Source organism: Carcharhinus amblyrhynchos, chromosome 1, assembly GCF_965287045.1.
Source record: "Carcharhinus amblyrhynchos chromosome 1, sCarAmb.v2.hapA, whole genome shotgun sequence".
In the NCBI taxonomy this organism is placed as follows: domain Eukaryota; kingdom Metazoa; phylum Chordata; class Chondrichthyes; order Carcharhiniformes; family Carcharhinidae; genus Carcharhinus; species Carcharhinus amblyrhynchos.
The window spans coordinates 164,082,184-164,099,247 of NC_137324.1; the positions used below are offsets into that span (position 1 = coordinate 164,082,184).

The 17,064-nt window shown below is 46.4% G+C and overlaps 1 protein-coding gene across 1 annotated transcript in view; it reads left to right on the forward strand.

Moving 5' to 3' along the window:
- LOC145346972 (uncharacterized) overlaps positions 1 to 17,064 on the forward strand; it is a 464,774-nt gene that overhangs the window by 226,933 nt on the left and 220,777 nt on the right. Inside the window, exons 6-9 of the mRNA XM_080194876.1 lie at positions 3,387 to 3,596; positions 8,177 to 8,224; positions 15,285 to 15,404; positions 15,943 to 16,089. Coding sequence (XP_080051002.1) covers positions 3,387 to 3,596; positions 8,177 to 8,224; positions 15,285 to 15,404; positions 15,943 to 16,089 — 525 coding nt within the window. The remainder of the gene's footprint in view (positions 1 to 3,386; positions 3,597 to 8,176; positions 8,225 to 15,284; positions 15,405 to 15,942; positions 16,090 to 17,064) is intronic.

Genomic DNA, 17,064 nt, shown 5'->3' on the forward strand with positions numbered 1-17,064 from the left:
CTCCCTCTGGGGACAGCGGCGCACACAGACCTTCCCCTCTGACAGGAAAGCTGGTGCTGGGTTCAGTCCATTCCGATGCAACAAAATGGGTACCGTCAAGTGCCGAGCATGCACACACGCATACACGTGTTCACTCGGTGCCTAAGCGTGGCGCTGCCCTCAGGCTTGTCAGAGAAATCGTGTGCATGGCCAGAGGAACAGGCTCTCTCACGGCGTCCACAGACCGCTGCCCCGTTCCATGGATCTGTCGAGTGCCACTGCAGCACACACACATGGGCATCTCGGACTCACTCAGAGGAGAGTCCGAGTGGGAGGTTGACCAACAGACTCGGTGGGTGTCTGTCCGACAGGTGTCAGGATTGGGGAGGGTCAAGCACAGCCTGAAGCACCAGCGTATGTTGGCCCATCGAGGTATCCTCCCACGCCAGACATGAGCCGTCAAATCGATCCGGAGATTCATCAGGTTACCAGCATTACTGAGTTAGAACAATTAACCTACAGCTGATTCCAGAGGATAGTTTATCAGTGGTTACACAGCCAGGTGATCCAAATCTATAGTCCAGAATGATCAACTCTGCCAGTGACCATGACTCACTCTGGCATGAATCACACCTTCCTAATATTAGGATGTATCCCACTCCTGCAACAGTCATCATTAATTCAATGTACTGTGAGTCCGAGTGAAGAGAAATGGTATCCTTCCTTACAGATTGGGCGATTAGATGGTGAGATCAAAGTACAGAAACAAAATAAGATCAGAACATCTTCCTTTTGAAAAGATAACTAAATTGGGCTCAGACCAATTTTAACTCCAGGCACACAGTGCCTTTGAATAATAGATGAATTGTGAGGTCAGTTGGAACTTGTCCTGCATGGACTTGCGCTACGCTGCTTCCAAGGTCAATGGGCAGAATCTGCTGGAGATCCATCAAGAGCCCCGCATTTCCCCTCTTTCAGGAAGCCTGTAGCATCTTGTGCAGCTCAGCTACTTAACAGTCCAGCGAAAGTCCCACACCCCCCCAAAAACCGCTGGCCATTCAGGTGCCACCCGCAGTTCAGATCGAGGAGGAACTCAGACACAGAAAGGGGGTTGCAGGGGAGGTAATGGAAGGGAGTCGGTAGCAGGGAGAGAGAAGTCGGCAGCAAGGACTGGTGGCTGGCTCTCAAGGTCTCAATTTACAGCTGGGCAGAAAGGCTGTTGATGAGTGTTTCTGATTTAGTGGGGGGTGAAGGCAGAGGGGACCCAATCTGGCTAAATGCCCCCAAGCATTTAACCTTGCTTTCTTAACCGTTGGCCTGCCCGACAGACTCCCCGATCCATAGGGGCCTTTGTGCTGGGTTTGCTCAGGTATCCATAAACTGTCGCACTGAACTGATGGCTAAGCAACAAACTGAAGTAGGAGGTTCTTTTGCATGGTAAATTTGGCCCAGCGACCTTCTTTAGGGTAGCCACAAGAAATAAAGGGACTTCATGAAAAAAGAATTCATTCCCACCTGAAAACGCACACACAGAGGGTGCGAGGAACATTCCCTGTGCCTGAATGAGTAGGCCTGAGTCATAGAATCCCTATAGTGCAGAAGGAGGCCACTCGGCCCATTGAGTCTGCACTGACCACAATCCCACCCTGGCCCCTTTCCTGTAAGCCCACATATTTACCCTGCTAATTCCTCTGACACAAAGGCCAGTTTATCATGGCCAATCAACCTAACTCGCACATCTTTGGACTGTCACATCTAGCATTGGGTCTCGGAGGTCACTACTATCACAGCAGCAGACGATTCATGGCAACCTCTAGTTAGCCCACTGAGAAGAGGCAGGATTACCCCATTAGTAAAGCATTTTAACAGTGGGAGGGGTGCAAGTAGAAGAGAGGGTGTAGTGATGGGGGGAGGTTGCGATGGCAAGGGGAGTGTGTAGTGGCCAGTAGCAGACTGTCTGGTTTGAATATTAAGCCAAGAGAAGGAGTCCTGCTCCTCTCAGCTCCACAATCAGTTATATTTTGAACAAACTTAACCTTTTATTGAAAACCAGCAGCTGTCCCTTTAAGGACTGCCTCTTTCGATCTCATGTTGACCTGGTTTCCCTGAATAAGCTACGCTGACCAAATTTTCACTGGGAGTCTAAAACACAGGATCCAGCAACTACTTCAGTCGCAGGCCTGGAATCAATATGGTGGGCAACCCATGATGTGCACTAGTTTTAATTTCCCCAACACATTAGGGCAGCACGGTGGCACAGTGGTTAGCACTGCCGCCTCACAAGGAATCCGGGTTCGATTCCACGCTTGTCTCTGCAGAGTCTGCACGTTCTCCCTGTGCCTGCGTGAGTTTCCTCCGGGTGCTCCAGTTTCCTCCCACAGTCCGAAAGATGGGCTGGTTAGGTGCATTGGCCACGCTAAATTCTCCTTCATTGTACCCGAACAGGCACCAGGGTGTGGCAGCTCAGGGATTTTCACAGTAACTTCATTGCAGTGTTAATGTAAGCTTACTTATAATGCTAATAAATAAACTTTAAACTGATAAATTGGAGCTGAAGCACCTATTGAGTGCCTGAAAAATGGACAGGGCGTCATGGAATTTCTAGGGCAGCACTCTTTTCCACTCCTGGGGTTTTCTAGTCTCTGAGATGCAGGAAGTCCACCTTTTAAGCTGCGTGGTGGAATGTTGTAGCGGGTTGCAATCCCAGTTCTGCGTCTGCTTCACAGTGTCAGAGGGAAAATCAGGGGCCTCGTTACCACAGGCTTCTTTGGCTTTGTTTGTTGCCTGGACAACTTAGAACGTAGATGGTGTGGGCAGGGAGCGCATCTACAACTTACCATCTCAATCAAGGAGCAATTATAATGTAATGACATAGCTGAGAGAAACGAATATGGAAAAATAAATTGCCGAGAAAGATTTTCTGCAGAAAATCCATGGAAAAGCCTAGAAGAGGTTTATAAAATAATGAGAGGTATAGATAAGGTAGACAGTCAACTTATTTTCCCAAAGGTAGGGGAGTCTAAAACCAGAGGGCATAGGTTTAAGGTGAGAGGGGAGAGATACAAAAGGATCCAAAGGGGCAATTTTTTCACACAGAGGGTGGTGAGTGTCTGGAACAAGCTGCCAGAATTGTAGTAGAGGTGGGTACAATTTTGTCTTTTAAAAAGCATTTAGACAGTTACATGGATAAGATAAGTATGGAGGATATGGGCCAAATGTGGGCAATTGAGACTAGCTTAGTGATAAAAACTGGGCGGCATGGACAAGTTGGGCCAAGGACCTGTTTCCATGCTGTAAACCTCTAAGTTTTCTTATTTAAAAACTTGCCGTGTGTGGTGAGATTCCAGTGTGTCTGAGAAAGTCAGTGACTTGAAGGCTTTACAGTGTTTTATTTTGTCTTTCTCCAGATGGATGAGATCAAGAGCAAAGACAGGGTCATTCTGGCCCTGGAGAAGGACCTCGGCGTTCAAACAGGCCACACACAGAAGCTAATTCTTCAGAAGGAAGCCCTGGATGAGCAACTGGTGCAGGTGAAAGAAGCTGAGCGTTACCACGGCAGCCCCAAGCGGGAGTTTCCAAGCAGCGGTGGGGATGCCTCAGAGCTGATGGGGAACCAAGTAAGGGACACTATATATTTCAGTGGAATACAGCCTTTCAGTTGCTGAGTATCACTCTTGTTACTACACTGTGCAATCCAGGAATAGTAATCATAGAATCCCTACAGTGCAGAGGGAGGCCATTCAGCCCATTGAGTCTGCGCCAACCATAATCCCACCCAGGCCCTATCTCCAGAACCCCATGCTTTTACCCTAGCCAGTCCCCCCGACACTAAGGGGCAATTTAGCATGGCCAATCCACCTAACCCACAAATCCTTGGAGTGTGGTAGGAAACCGGAGCACCCAGAGGAAAACCCACGCAGACCCAGGGAGAGTGTGCAAACTCCACACAGTGGCCCGAGCCGCAAATCGAACCTGGGTCCCTAGTGCTGTGAGACAACAGTGTGCCATTGTGCTGCCCCACTTTATAATTCCTTTTAGAGGATTGGTAATACCTTGGCAACTTGCTTTTTTCAGCCTCTTCGCTAATTAATAAATTGTGCTGTTCAGATTTTCGTTAATCTCCGGACTAATCTTGGAGCTTTCCTCATTTTTTTCTCCATCCCTGTGTTCTTGGGTGGAGAGGAATGGCAGGATGCAAATTTTACTTTTAATCTTGGCTTCCAAAGTTTGTTGTTCCAAAGTTTTTGCTTTCCTTCTCCCAGCCATCCACAATCCTCTCTAACTGCCGCAGAACCAGGGCTTCCAAAAGGTGCTGAATAAAGTATGCAACAGTCTTGAAGGCAAAGTTAAAACCTGTGAAATTAAAGGAACATTAGCCACATGGCTATGAAGTTGGCTGAGAATCATGATGAACAGTTGTTTCATCATGATTCAATAATTCATGATTCATCATGCAATAACCTCACAAGAGGTTATTGCAGAAGGTCGAGGGACATGGAGTTGGGGGTAGGGTGTTAGCGTGGATAGAGGATTGGTTGTCAAATGGGAGGCAGAGAGTGGGGGTCAACGGGTGCTATTCGGATTGGCGGATGGTGACTAGTGGAGTGCCCCAGGGGTCGGTGCTGGGGCCTCAGCTTTTTACCATTTATATAGATGATCTGGAGGAGGGAACCGAGTGTAGGGTGTCGAAATTTGCTGATGACACCAAGATTGGGGGAACGGCAAATTGTGCGGAGGGTGTGGAGAGTCTGCAGAAGGATCTAGATAGGCTGGGCGAATGGGCCAGGAAATGGCAAATGGAATTTAATGTTGGCAAGTGTGAGGTGGTCCACTTTGGTAGGAATAATGGTAGGAAGGTCTATTACTTACGTGGCGAAAACTACAGCAGGCAACGGTGCAGAGGGACCTCGGGGTCCTTGTGCATGAGTCGCAAAAACCCAGCTTGCAGGTGCAGCAGGTGGTCAGGAAGGCGAATGGGATGCTGGCCTTCATAGTGAGGGGGGTTGAATATAAAAGTAGGGAGGTCTTGCTGCAGCTGTATAGGGCATTGGTGAGGCCGCAGCTGGAGTACTGTGTGCAGTTTTGGGCGCCGCACCTGCGCAAAGATATTTTGGCCTTGGAGGGAGTGCAGAGGAGGTTTACTAGGCTGATACCGGAGTTGAGGGGGTTGAGCTATGAGGAGAGGCTGAATAAACTAGGCTTGTACTCGTTGGAGTTTAGAAGAATGAGGGGAGATCTCATTGAGACGTTTAAGATGATGAATGGGATGGATAGGATAGAGGTGGAGAGACTCTTCCCGCTCAAAAAAGACAGTAGGACTAGGGGGCACAGCCTCAAGATAAAGGGGGGGCGGTTTAGAACGGAGTTGAGGAGGAACTTCTTCACTCAAAGGGTGGTGAATCTCTGGAATTCTCTGCCCGTTGAAGTGGTGGAGGCTGCCTCGCTAAATATTTTTAAGAAGCGGGTTGATGGGTTTTTGATAAGAGAGGGGATTAAGGGTTATGGGGAGAGGGCGGGAAGGTGGAACTGAGCCACAACAGATCAGCCATGATCTTATTGAATGGCGGGGCAGGCTCGAAGGGCTGGATGGCCTACTCCTGCTCCTATTTCTTATGTTCTTATGTTCTTATGTTTCCTTGGCTGGGGGTAGCTCTGTAATGGGGTTCCCCTGGGGTCAGTGTTAGGAACACGCCTTTTCTACATCCACATTAACAATCTCAATTTGGATCCAGAGGACATCATTTCAAAACTTGTGGATGGCATAAAGGTTGGAAATATTATGTGAGGAAGCATGGTGGCACAATAGTTAGCACTGCAGCCTTACAGCACCAGAGATCCAGGTGAAATTCTGGCCTTGGTTGACTGTGTGGAGTTTGCACATTCTCTCCGTGTCTGCATGGGTTTCCTCCAGTGCTCCCCAGTTTCCTCTCACAGTCTAAAACTGTGCAGGTCGGATAGCTTGCCATGCTAAATTGCCTCTTGGTATGTCCAGAGATGTGCAGGTTAGGTGGGTTGCACCTAAATTGCACCTTAGGTCTACCAAGGTCCCAACATACGGTAAATGTGTGGGGCTATAGGGATAAGGTGAAGGAGGGCCTCTTTTGGAGAGTTGGTGTAGACTCAATGGGCTGAATGGCCTCCTTATGCACTATAGGGGTTCTATGATTAGTGATAGACCTCAAGAGAATATAGACAGGCTAGTAGGATGAGTGGATGTGTAGCAGATGAAATTTAATGTGGAGAAGTATGCAATGATACATTTTGATAGGAAGCACATGGAGGGTCATTACAAAATAAAGGGCCATTCTAAATGAGGTGCAGAAACAGAGAGACCAGAAAATGTGCACAAATTGGTGAAGGTGGCAGGACAGTTTGAGACAGTTAACAAGTTAGTGAGATCCTGGACTTCATCAGTAGAGGTGTAGAATATTAAAGTAATGAGGTTACGGTGAACCTTTGGGAAACCCTGGCTCAGCCTCGACTAGATTGTTGTGTCCAATTCTGGGCACCATACTTCAGGCAGAATGTGAAGGTGTTAGAGTCCACAGAAAGCGTTTTATGGGAATTGCCGATGAGGGATGCTTTGGAGAAGCTGAGGAAGTGCTCCTGAGAGGAGAGAAGGATGAAAGGAGATTTGGAGGTGCTCAAAATCATAGGAGGTCTCAACAAAGTAAATGTGGAGAAAATGTTCTTATTGACTGAGAACTAGAGGACATCCATCAGTTTCAGAGGAATGTCAGAAGTCTCAAAGGCAACATGGGGAAAATCTTCTTGAACGCAGTGAGTGGCTACAATCCAGATTGCAGTGCTCGAAAACTGGAGGCAGATTCAGCCATGGCTTTCAAAAGAGTGTTTGATAATTGGGAAAATTTACAGGGCTACTGGGCCAGTGGGACGAGAGTTGTTCTTATGGAGAGCCAATACAGACCCAATGAATGGCATCCCTCTGTGCGCTAATCATTCTACGATTCTCTTAATAGATTTTTGATTTGATTTATTATTGTTACATGTATTAGTATACATTGAAGAGTATTGTTTCTTCCGTGCTACACAGACGAAACATACTGTTCATAGAGATGGAAAGGAGAGAGTGCAGAGTGTAGAGTTACAGTCATAATTAGAGTATAGAGAAAGATCAACTTAGTGCAAACTTATTCCGTTCAAAATCTGATGGCAGCAGGGAAGAAGCTGTTCTTGAGTCGGTTGCTGTGTGACCTCAGACTTTTGTATCTTTTTCCGGAAGGGAGAAGGTGGAAGAGAGAATGTCCAGGGTGCTGATTGCTTTTCCGAGGCAGCGTGAAGTGTAGATAGAGTCAATGGATAGGAGGCTGGTTTGTGTGATGGATTGGGCTGCATTCATGACCATTTGTAGTTTCTTGCGGTCTTGGACAGGGCAGGAGCCGTACCAAGCTGTGGTACAACCAGAAAGAGTGCTTCCTAGGGTGCATCTGTAAAAGTTGGTGAAAGCCATAGCGGACATGCCAAATTTCGTTGGCCTGGGGAAGTAGAGGTGTTGGTGTGCTTTCTTAACTATAGTTTGACATGGGGGTGGGGGAGATGGGGGGGTGGTGAACCAGAATAGGTTGTTGGTGATCTGGACACCTAAAAACTTGAAGCTGTCGACCATTTCTATTTTATCCCCGTTGATATAGGCAGAGGCATGTTCTCCACTATGCTTCCTGAAGCCGATGACAATCTCCTTCGTTCTGTTGACATTGAGGGAGAGATTAATGTTGCCGCACCAGTTCACCAGATTCTCTAACACATTCCTGTACTCTGTCTTCTCGTTGTTAGAGATTCGACCCACTACAGCACGGCTGTTGAGATTAATAATCCTGACGTAGTGAGGGAGCCAAGAAACTTGAGCTCGTCAAAGCCAGTATTGTGACAATCTATGCAGCATCCTAGACATCCTGAAGAGTCAAAATAGGCAGCGGAGGGAGGGGGAAGCTGCTTTAGGGCTAGTTAGCTCCTATTTGTTTCTTTAACATAGTTTAAAAGTTATATGTAGTGAATGTAGCAGTAATAAATAGTGATGAATATTAACTTTTAATTATTGATTTATATGCTATATATATATTTACCAAAAGTGCCACATGTGGTGCCAACAAAGTTCTCAAAAAGATGATGTAATTGGAGGAATTTTTAAAACAGATAAGGTTTTGCAAACTTTTCAAATGTGTTGTATTATTTACAGATTAAGCCATTAAAGGAGCATTACTTAAAGGGGAACTTTAGTGTCAGGGTAAGTACAAAGAATGATGTGTACTTGCCTTAACATTAGTCCTTTAGTAACTAGAGAAAACCCCTGAATGATATACATTTATTCCTACATTGACCAAGGAATGTATGGTTAAGGACAAGATTTGTGCTTACCCAAACATGGATCATTTACCACAGGGATAAATGCAAGAATGTGAACACTAGTGTTTGCAAAGCCTTCACATTTGCAGAGCTGCTTTGCCCTGTGTATAACTATTTTAGTGGTTGTGTTGTGACATATTACAAAATTTTGTGTTCACAGTTTCCCCTTACTGATTTCAGTTGTCGCGTTGTGAGTGTGTCAAACATAGACCGAGCTCTGTCCACACAGAGAGAGTTTTTATCCCTCGGGTCTCCTATACTTCACTAGTACACACCTGGTCTCATAACCAACCCAAAAACAGTTCAGTTTTAACCTTTCGTGGAAAGAGTGGTCCAATCCTCAGCAGGTTCAGGACTGGCTACAGCCCTGCTTGGTCAGCTCCGCAGATGGGGCATTAGTGCCAGCCCCCCATGTGCCTTTGGGAGAGAGCAAACCATGCACCCCATCATAGAAGAGTATCCAATTCACAGACTTCGCAGAGGCTTATACGCACTCAACACAGCAGGACCTGAAGAAACTGCTTGGCTTAGGGATTTCAGATTCACTCACAAAATTAATACGAGTATATATCATTGAGTCCTACAGTGCAGAAGCAGGCCATTTGGCCCAACAAGTCTACACCAACAATAATCCCACCTAGGCCCTATCCTCATATCCCCATGCATTTACCCTAGCCAATCCCCCTTACACTAAGGGGCAATTTATCATGGCCAGTCAACCTAACCTGCACATCTTTGAACTTTGGGAGGAAACCAGAGCACCTGGAGGAAACCCACCCAGACACGGGGAGAATGTACAAACTTCACACAGACAGTGGCCCAAGCCGGGAATCGAACCCGAGTCGCTGGTGCTATGAGGCAGCAGAGCTAACCACTGTGCCACCGTGCCGTCCCAAGTGGAGAATCCAGGTGTCCACCATCCTTTCAGTGGAAACTCAGACAGGGAGATAATTACAAAAGCCAATGAAGAAAATTATGTATTTCATACATAAGAACATAAGAACATAAGAAATAGGAGCAAGAGTAGGCCATCCAGCCCTTCGAGCCTGACCCGCCATTCAATAAGATCATGGCTGATAAACATTGGCTGGAATTTTCTGAACATTCCCACCAGCAGCATCTTCCGGTCTTGCCGGTGGTACACCCTGCACTGTGGGTTTCCCGGTGATGAGGGGTGCATTCAGTGGGAAACCCCTTTGACAGTGGCACGACTGGAAGGTCCATCTCTCCAACCCGTGAAACACATGGTGTCTTGTGTGGAAATAAATAAGACATAATGCAGCTTTTAATTTTTTAACAAAAATGTGAAAGGTCAACAAAATGTGTATTATTTTCATCTGATAAAACAATCCAACTTTCAAAGGATATGTAATGTGGGTGGAGTGATTCCTGTGCCTTGCATACTCATTGTTTGCAGACCTCCATTGGTTTCCCCATCCTCCATCGTGCTGGCAGTAACTATTTTCTTTGAAATCCCTCCCTTATCTCTTATTCTTATCTCAGCTCTCTTTTCCAACCCTGTGTCCCAGAGTGTACACTTTGCCTTGCGGGCTCTTGAGCACCGACCATGGCAACATTGATGGAGCTTGCAGCCGCGATACCTCTCCATCCTGGCGATTTCTGTGCCATTCCACAAGCAAACTCCGCCTCGTCCTCTGTCACGTCACCTGAACCTATTCCTCATCCAGCTGCGTTATTCCAACTTCTCTGTAAAGTACCTCCCATTGGAATGATTAAGCACGATTGGTTGTGATTTTCCATTGCTTAATTGGAAACTCAATTTATAGTCCCACAGTTTGAAAACAAAACTTTAATCCTTCTAAGCAAGTATGACTGGGACTTGATATCCTTGGGGTTGGGGGGGGTGGGGGCGTGGTGCGGGGGCAGTGGTGTGGAGGGGTGGTGTTACTTGCTTGAGTGGTTGGGGAGGTTTTAAACTAACACGGCAGGGGGATGGGAACCTATGTAAGGATTCAAAGTGAGCGGGAATCAAGAACAAGGGAACAAAACAGTAAGGAAAATAAGAAAAGTGAGAGACAGGGAAATCCAGGGCTACAATCAAATAAGGATACAGTAAAAAAATAGGAACGGGACAGGAAATGTTAAAAAGGTTCACCTTAAGGTTTGGCGTCTGAATGCTCAAAGCATGTGAGTTGGACAGTGGAACACTTTCTTCTTAAGCAGTTCCTTGGAATTGAGAATTGTTTCCACATTAAAACAGAGGGCTGAGGAGTCCAATATGCGACCTACAGTCCCTGTCTCAGGTGGGGCAGATGGTGGTTGGAGGGGTGGATCTATGGGGTGCCCAGGTTGCCATGCACTCCTTTCGCTGTCAGTGCTAGGCTTCAGTTTGCTCTCGGGGATGAAACTCGATATGTTCATCTCCTTCCCGGATGCTTTTCCTCTACTTTAAGTAGCCTTGGGCCAGGAATAATTCCCAGGCGTCGTCAGGGATGTTGCACTCTGTCTAGGAGTCTTTGCGGGTGTCCTTGAAATGTTCTCTCTGTCCTGTTATGACCCAGGCCAGAAACTCCAAGGTGTTTTATGAAGTTAGCCTAGTTTTGCGCTTTGAATTTGACATGGGTGAGCATAAGATGTTTTACTCCAGGCATGATTCAAACAAAGTTTATTTAAGAACACAATTAAAATCTAATAAAAAGATTCTTCATAACTTCTACCAATTATAAGTTTTAAACAGGGTACAGTATAAACCTTTACAGCTAGCTATCTATGATGTTCCAAGTCAAAAAACACCCTATAAACATACATCCCTTCCTAGACTTAGCACAAAAAGAAAGTATGATCACGTGATGCTGGATTTTGCAGCTTTTTAACATCTATTGAGAATTAGTCCTTTGAATGTTGGATTAAATCTTAGGCTTCCCAATCCTGGAAATTTTAGCGTGCCTCTGGAGAGAGAGAGACAGAGATACTGCCCTCCTCCAGCTAACAACTGAACCACAACTAAATCTTGGACTTTTCTGTGGGGTCCCCCAGGCAGCACCTGACCTGTCAATCATCCCCAGTCAGCACTCCCAAGGGATCATTGAAAACTCCAGGACATTGCATTAGCCCAGATTGAAATAAAGATGTTGTCCACTATATCGTGTCCAAAAATGTGGGGGTTAGGTTGATTGACCATGCTAAAAATTGCCCCTTAGAGTCCTGAGATGAGTAGGTTAGAGGGATTAGCGGGTAAATATAAAGGGATATGGGGGTAGGGCCTGGGTGGGATTATGGTCAGCACAGACTTGATGGGCCGAGTGGTCTCTAGGGTTTCTATGATTCTATGATTTCTTTCTATGATTGCTCCAGTGACAATTAGCGATCACCACTTCCAGACATTTTGGTGCACCAAATGACATGTTAGGAGTTGCTTGGACAAACCTACGAAGAAACACGACAAAAAATACATTTCTTAAAAGCATTGTATCACCACAGCCCTCCCCGCCAGTGTGTGAACTTTGGGGATTCCCAGGTAAGTTGAATAATGATTGGGTTCAATGAAGTCCAGTGATCATCACAGATTTTCCTAGCTTAGCCTCAGAAAGACATTATTGAAATTTGGGTTATAGAATCCTACAGTGCAGAAGGAGGGAGTGTGGCCCATCGAGTCTGCACCAACCACAATCACATCCAGGACCCGTCCCCACGACCCCATGCATTTACCCTAGCCAATCCCCCTGACACTAAGAGGCAATTTAGCATGGCTAATCCACCTAACCTGCACATCTTTGGACTGTGGGAAGAAACCGGGGCATCCAGAGGAAACCCTCGCAGACACAGAAAGAGCACGCAAGCTCCACACAACAGTGACCCAATCTGGGAATCGAACCTGGGCCCCTGGCGCTGTGAAGCAGCAATGCTAACCACTGTGCCACCGTGCCATCCGCAGGTTGTGGCTTCATCTGTATCATTGACATGGGCAGTGCTAACTGGCTGCCAGAGCCAACTTGACCATATTGACAATGTTAATTAGCTGCCTCATCAGCAATGATTCAATGGGTGAATATTGGGAGGAAAAACGAAAGTGTGAATGTTGTGGGCTGGCAGCAACTTTCAAGACTGTGAGGATCCAGTAGGAGAATTCAAAAAGAATTTGACAAAAGAATGTGTTGATGGCACCCACTTGATAAACCTCATGCCCAGTAGTTACCCTAGAGGGAGAAGATATTACGCCAGAAGGTTGGTCTGGTTTTATTGCCAAGAAAATTGGTACAGTGAGGATCAACTTCTCCCCCTCCTCCACTCCTCCCAGTCCACTGGTCAAGGAAGCTTTCATCTCATTACTTTGAAATCCAGGTGTCTAAGCTGAAAGGTGTGAGAGGTCTAAGATGCTATATGCCCCCTGTTGTTAAAATAGGTGAATTACAGCCATTTTGCTGTCACCACGATAACATTGAGATGGGGGGAAAAGCCCTGGTGGGAGAGTGCACAGAGATGGTACGAGAAGCTAGTTTTAGTTGTGTGGTTGTACCCAATTGCAGCAAAATAATTTATGCAAGAGATGTGACTGAGACTAAAGACTAAATGGCAATAGTGTTTATTTGCATGGTGAGTTCTCAGCAAAAGTAGTTCATGCAAAATTCGGGTGGCTTTCCTATTATTTGGGTTGTGTGCATCAGTGGAACTTGACAATGAGGTCATTCCATTTCGTAGAATCATAGAATCCCTACATTGCAGAAGGAGGCCATTCGGACCATCGAGCCTGTACTGACAACAATCCCACCCAGGCCCTATCGCTTTAACCACACGTAGTTACCCTGCTAATCCCCCTGACACTAAGGGATAATTTAGCTTGGCTGATCAACCTAACTTAAACATCTTCAGATTGTGGGAGGAAACTGGAATACCCGGAGGAAACCCGTGCAGACATGGGGAGAATGTGCAAACTCCACACAGACAGTGACCCGAGGCTGGAATCGAACCTAAGTCCCTGATGCTGTGAGGCAGCAGTGCTAACCACTGTGCCGCCATGCTGCCCAAAATCTTTGACTATCTTAACATAAGAACATAAGAAATCGAAGCAGGAGTAGGCCATCTAGCCCTTCGAGCCTGCCCCGCCATTCAATAAGATCATGGCTGATCTGTCGTGGCTCAGTTCCACATTCCCGCCCTCTCCCCATAACCCTTAATCCCCTCGCTTATCAAAAACCCATCAACCCGCGTCTTAAAAATATTTAGCGAGGCAGCCTCCACCACTTCAACGGGCAGAGAATTCCAGAGATTCACCGCCCTTTGAGTGAAGAAGTTCCTCCTCAACTCCTTTCTAAACCGCTCCCCCTTTATCTTGAGGCTGTGCCCCCTAGTCCTACTGTCCTTTCTGAGCGGGAAGAGTCTCTCCACCTCTATCTTATCCATCCCATTCATCATCTTATATGTCTCAATGAGATCTCCCCTCATTCTTCTAAACTCTAACGAGTACAAGCCTAGTTTATTCAGCCTCTCCTCATAGCTCAATCCCCTCAACTCCGGTATCAGCCTAGTAAACCTCCTCTGCACTCCCTCCAAGGCCAAAATATCCTTGCGTAAGTGCGGCGCCCAAAACTGCACACAGTACTCCAGCTGCGGCCTCACCAATGCCCTATACAGCTGCAGCAAGACCTCCCTACTTTTATATTCAATCCTCCTCGCTATGAAGGCCAGCATCCCATTCGCCTTCCTGACCACCTGCTGCACCTGCAGGCTGGGTTTTTGCGACTCATGCACAAGGACCCCGAGGTCCCTCTGCACTGTCGCCTGCTGCAGTTTTTTGCCACGTAAGTAATAGTCCTTCCTACCATTATTCCTACCAAAGTGGACCACCTCGCACTTGCCAACATTAAATTCCATTTGCCAGTTCCTGGCCCATTCGTCCAGCCTATCTAGATCCTTCTGCAGACTCTCCACACCCTCCGCGCAATTTGCCGTTCCACCAATCTTGGTGTCATCAGCAAATTTTGACACCATACACTCGGTTCCCTCCTCCAGATCATCTATATAAATGGTAAATAACTGAGGCCCCAGCACCGACCCCTGGGGCACTCCACTAGTCACCAACCGCCAATCCGAATAGCACCCATTAACCCCCACTCTCTGCCTCCTATTTGACAACCAATCCTCTATCCACGCTAACAGCCTACCCCCAACTCCATGCCCCCTGACCTTCTGCAATAACCTCTTGTGAGGTACCTTGTCAAACGCCTTCTGAAAATCAAGAAAGACCACATCCACCGGCTCTCCTCTATCCACCGCCCTAGACACATCCTCATAGAACTCCAATAAATTTGTCAGACATGACTTCCCCTTAACGAAACCATGCTGCGTCTGCTCTATCAAGCAATTCCCCTCAAGATGCCTCGCTATTTCCTCCTTGATGACGGATTCTAATATTTTACCCACAACAGACATTAAACTAACCAGCCTATAATTCCCTGCCTTTTGCCTGCCACCCTTCTTAAACAACGGCGTAACATTAGCCGTTTTCCAATCTTCCGGCACTTCCCCGGAATCCAGCGACGTTTGGAAAATAACCACCAAGGCATCCACTATCACCTCTGCCATTTCTTTCAGAACCCTCGGATGCATTCCATCCGGTCCTGGGGACTTGTCCACAATCAGTCCCTCCAGTCTGTCGAGCACCGCCTCTCTAGTAACAATAATGTCATTGAGACCCTCCAGTCCTACCACCTTTCCATCGCTAACACCCGGCAAATTATTCACGTCCTCCTCCGTGAAGACTGAAACAAAAAAGTTATTCAAGACCTCAGCCATTTCCCCATCCCCTACCACTAAGTCCCCCCACTCATCCTCTAAGGGTCCAACGTTCACCCTAGCCAGCCTCTTCCTTTTTATATATTTATAAAAACTTCCTTGACACTTACATACAGCAGATGTTGTTTCTGTTATCAGCCAAAAAAAAGTCCACATCATTGACTTTCTCACTCTGAATTCTCTGTTAGGAAACACAGCTGGATGAAAGGGATGTCCGGAGGTTCCAATTGAAGATTGCCGAACTAAACGCTGTGATTCGAAAGTTGGAAGATCGAAACACTCTGCTGGCAGATGAGAGGAATGAACTGGTAAATACAATAAACTGTGCCGCATTGACTTCAATGAACGAATAAACTCTGCAAGTAATTGCAACTCTGCCGAGTCTATCAAACAATCTTCCTCCACCAGGGGATAAATAAAACTAAAGGGCAGAATTTTCTAGTTGCGCCCGCCATGGGAGCCGTAGTGAACAGGACATGGACCATGCAAAGGTCCGTTAACCTCTGGTGGGATTACCCAGTCTTGGGTCAGAAAATCCCACCCAATATTTTCCACTTCCAGGCAAAAAGTGACAGGTTTGAAATAAATCCCCTGAAGAATTTATCTACTGTGTAGCTAATTTATGCAAAGCTAATGGTTGCATGTCAAATGTGAGCTGAGACAAGTGCTGCAATTTTGCACACCCCACTACCACTGCTGGCCAGAACAGGGAATTTGGCGCTCAGCCAATTCTTCATTCGCTGCAGCGGGACTGGAGAATCCCTGCCCCGGGCGTGGTTGGAAAATTCCAGCAAGTGCCATTGAATTGATTGCATTTTGTTGAAACTTACTGCTTTGCTTTTACAGTTAAAACGTGTCCGCGAGACAGAGAGTCAGCTGAAACCACTCGTCGAAAAGAACAAGCGCTTGACGAAGAAGAATGACGATGTCATGCAGTCCATACAGAGGATGGAAGATAAGTTAAAAAAGCTGACCAGAGAACATGCAGAAATGGTACACGATACAGCTGAGATTTTATACATCTTATAATTCCAGGTTGTAATTTAAACCACCCAGAGAGTAAATTGGCCCTACTCCTGTAAACCCATGTATTCACCCTGCTAATTCCTCTGCCATTAAGGGACAATTTAGCATGGTTAATCCACCTAACCTGCACATGTTTGGATTGTGGGAGGAAACCAGAGCATCTGGGGAAACCCACACAGACACAGGAAAACATGCATAAACTCAGCATAAACAGTGACCCTAGCCCGGAATTGAACCCGGGTCCCTGGTGCTGAAATCAGCAGTGCTAACCATGGTGCCACCATGTCTTCTCCTTGCTGTAGTTTAGAAACATAGAAACTAGAAGCAGGAGAAGGCCATTCAGCCCTTCGAACGTGCTCCACCATTCACCTTGATCATGGCTGATCATTGAATTCGATATCCTGATCCTGATCCTGATTCCCCCCTCCTTCTTCCCATATCCCTTGTCCCTTAAGCCTCAAGAGCTAAATCTCATTTCTTCTTGAAATCAGACCATGTTTTGGCCTCAACTACATTCTGTGGGAGTGAATTTCACACATTCACCACCCTCTGGGTGAAGAAATTTCTCCTTACCTCAGTTCTAAAAGCTTTACCCTTTATCCTCAAACGATGACCCCCTTGTTCTGGACTCCCCCACCACTGAGGACATTCTTTCTGAATCTACCCTGTTTTTTGCCTACATGCTGCTGCAACATCGGGCGGGTGGTAGATGAGTGGTTAAATGCAGAAATCCAAAAGTTGATGTTTGAGTTGCACTTATAAGTTGTGAAAACTGGCATCTTCTTGTCTGTTTCACAACCAAAATGCATTAAGTATCATGGAGTTGTGTTATTTTACAAGGTAGATATTAATTAAAGTCAACACAAAATAAGAAGTCCTATCTGCTTCAGCCTGACCCAGAAGGAAAGACCTGTGCTTTGTTTTATAATTAATGATTTGCCT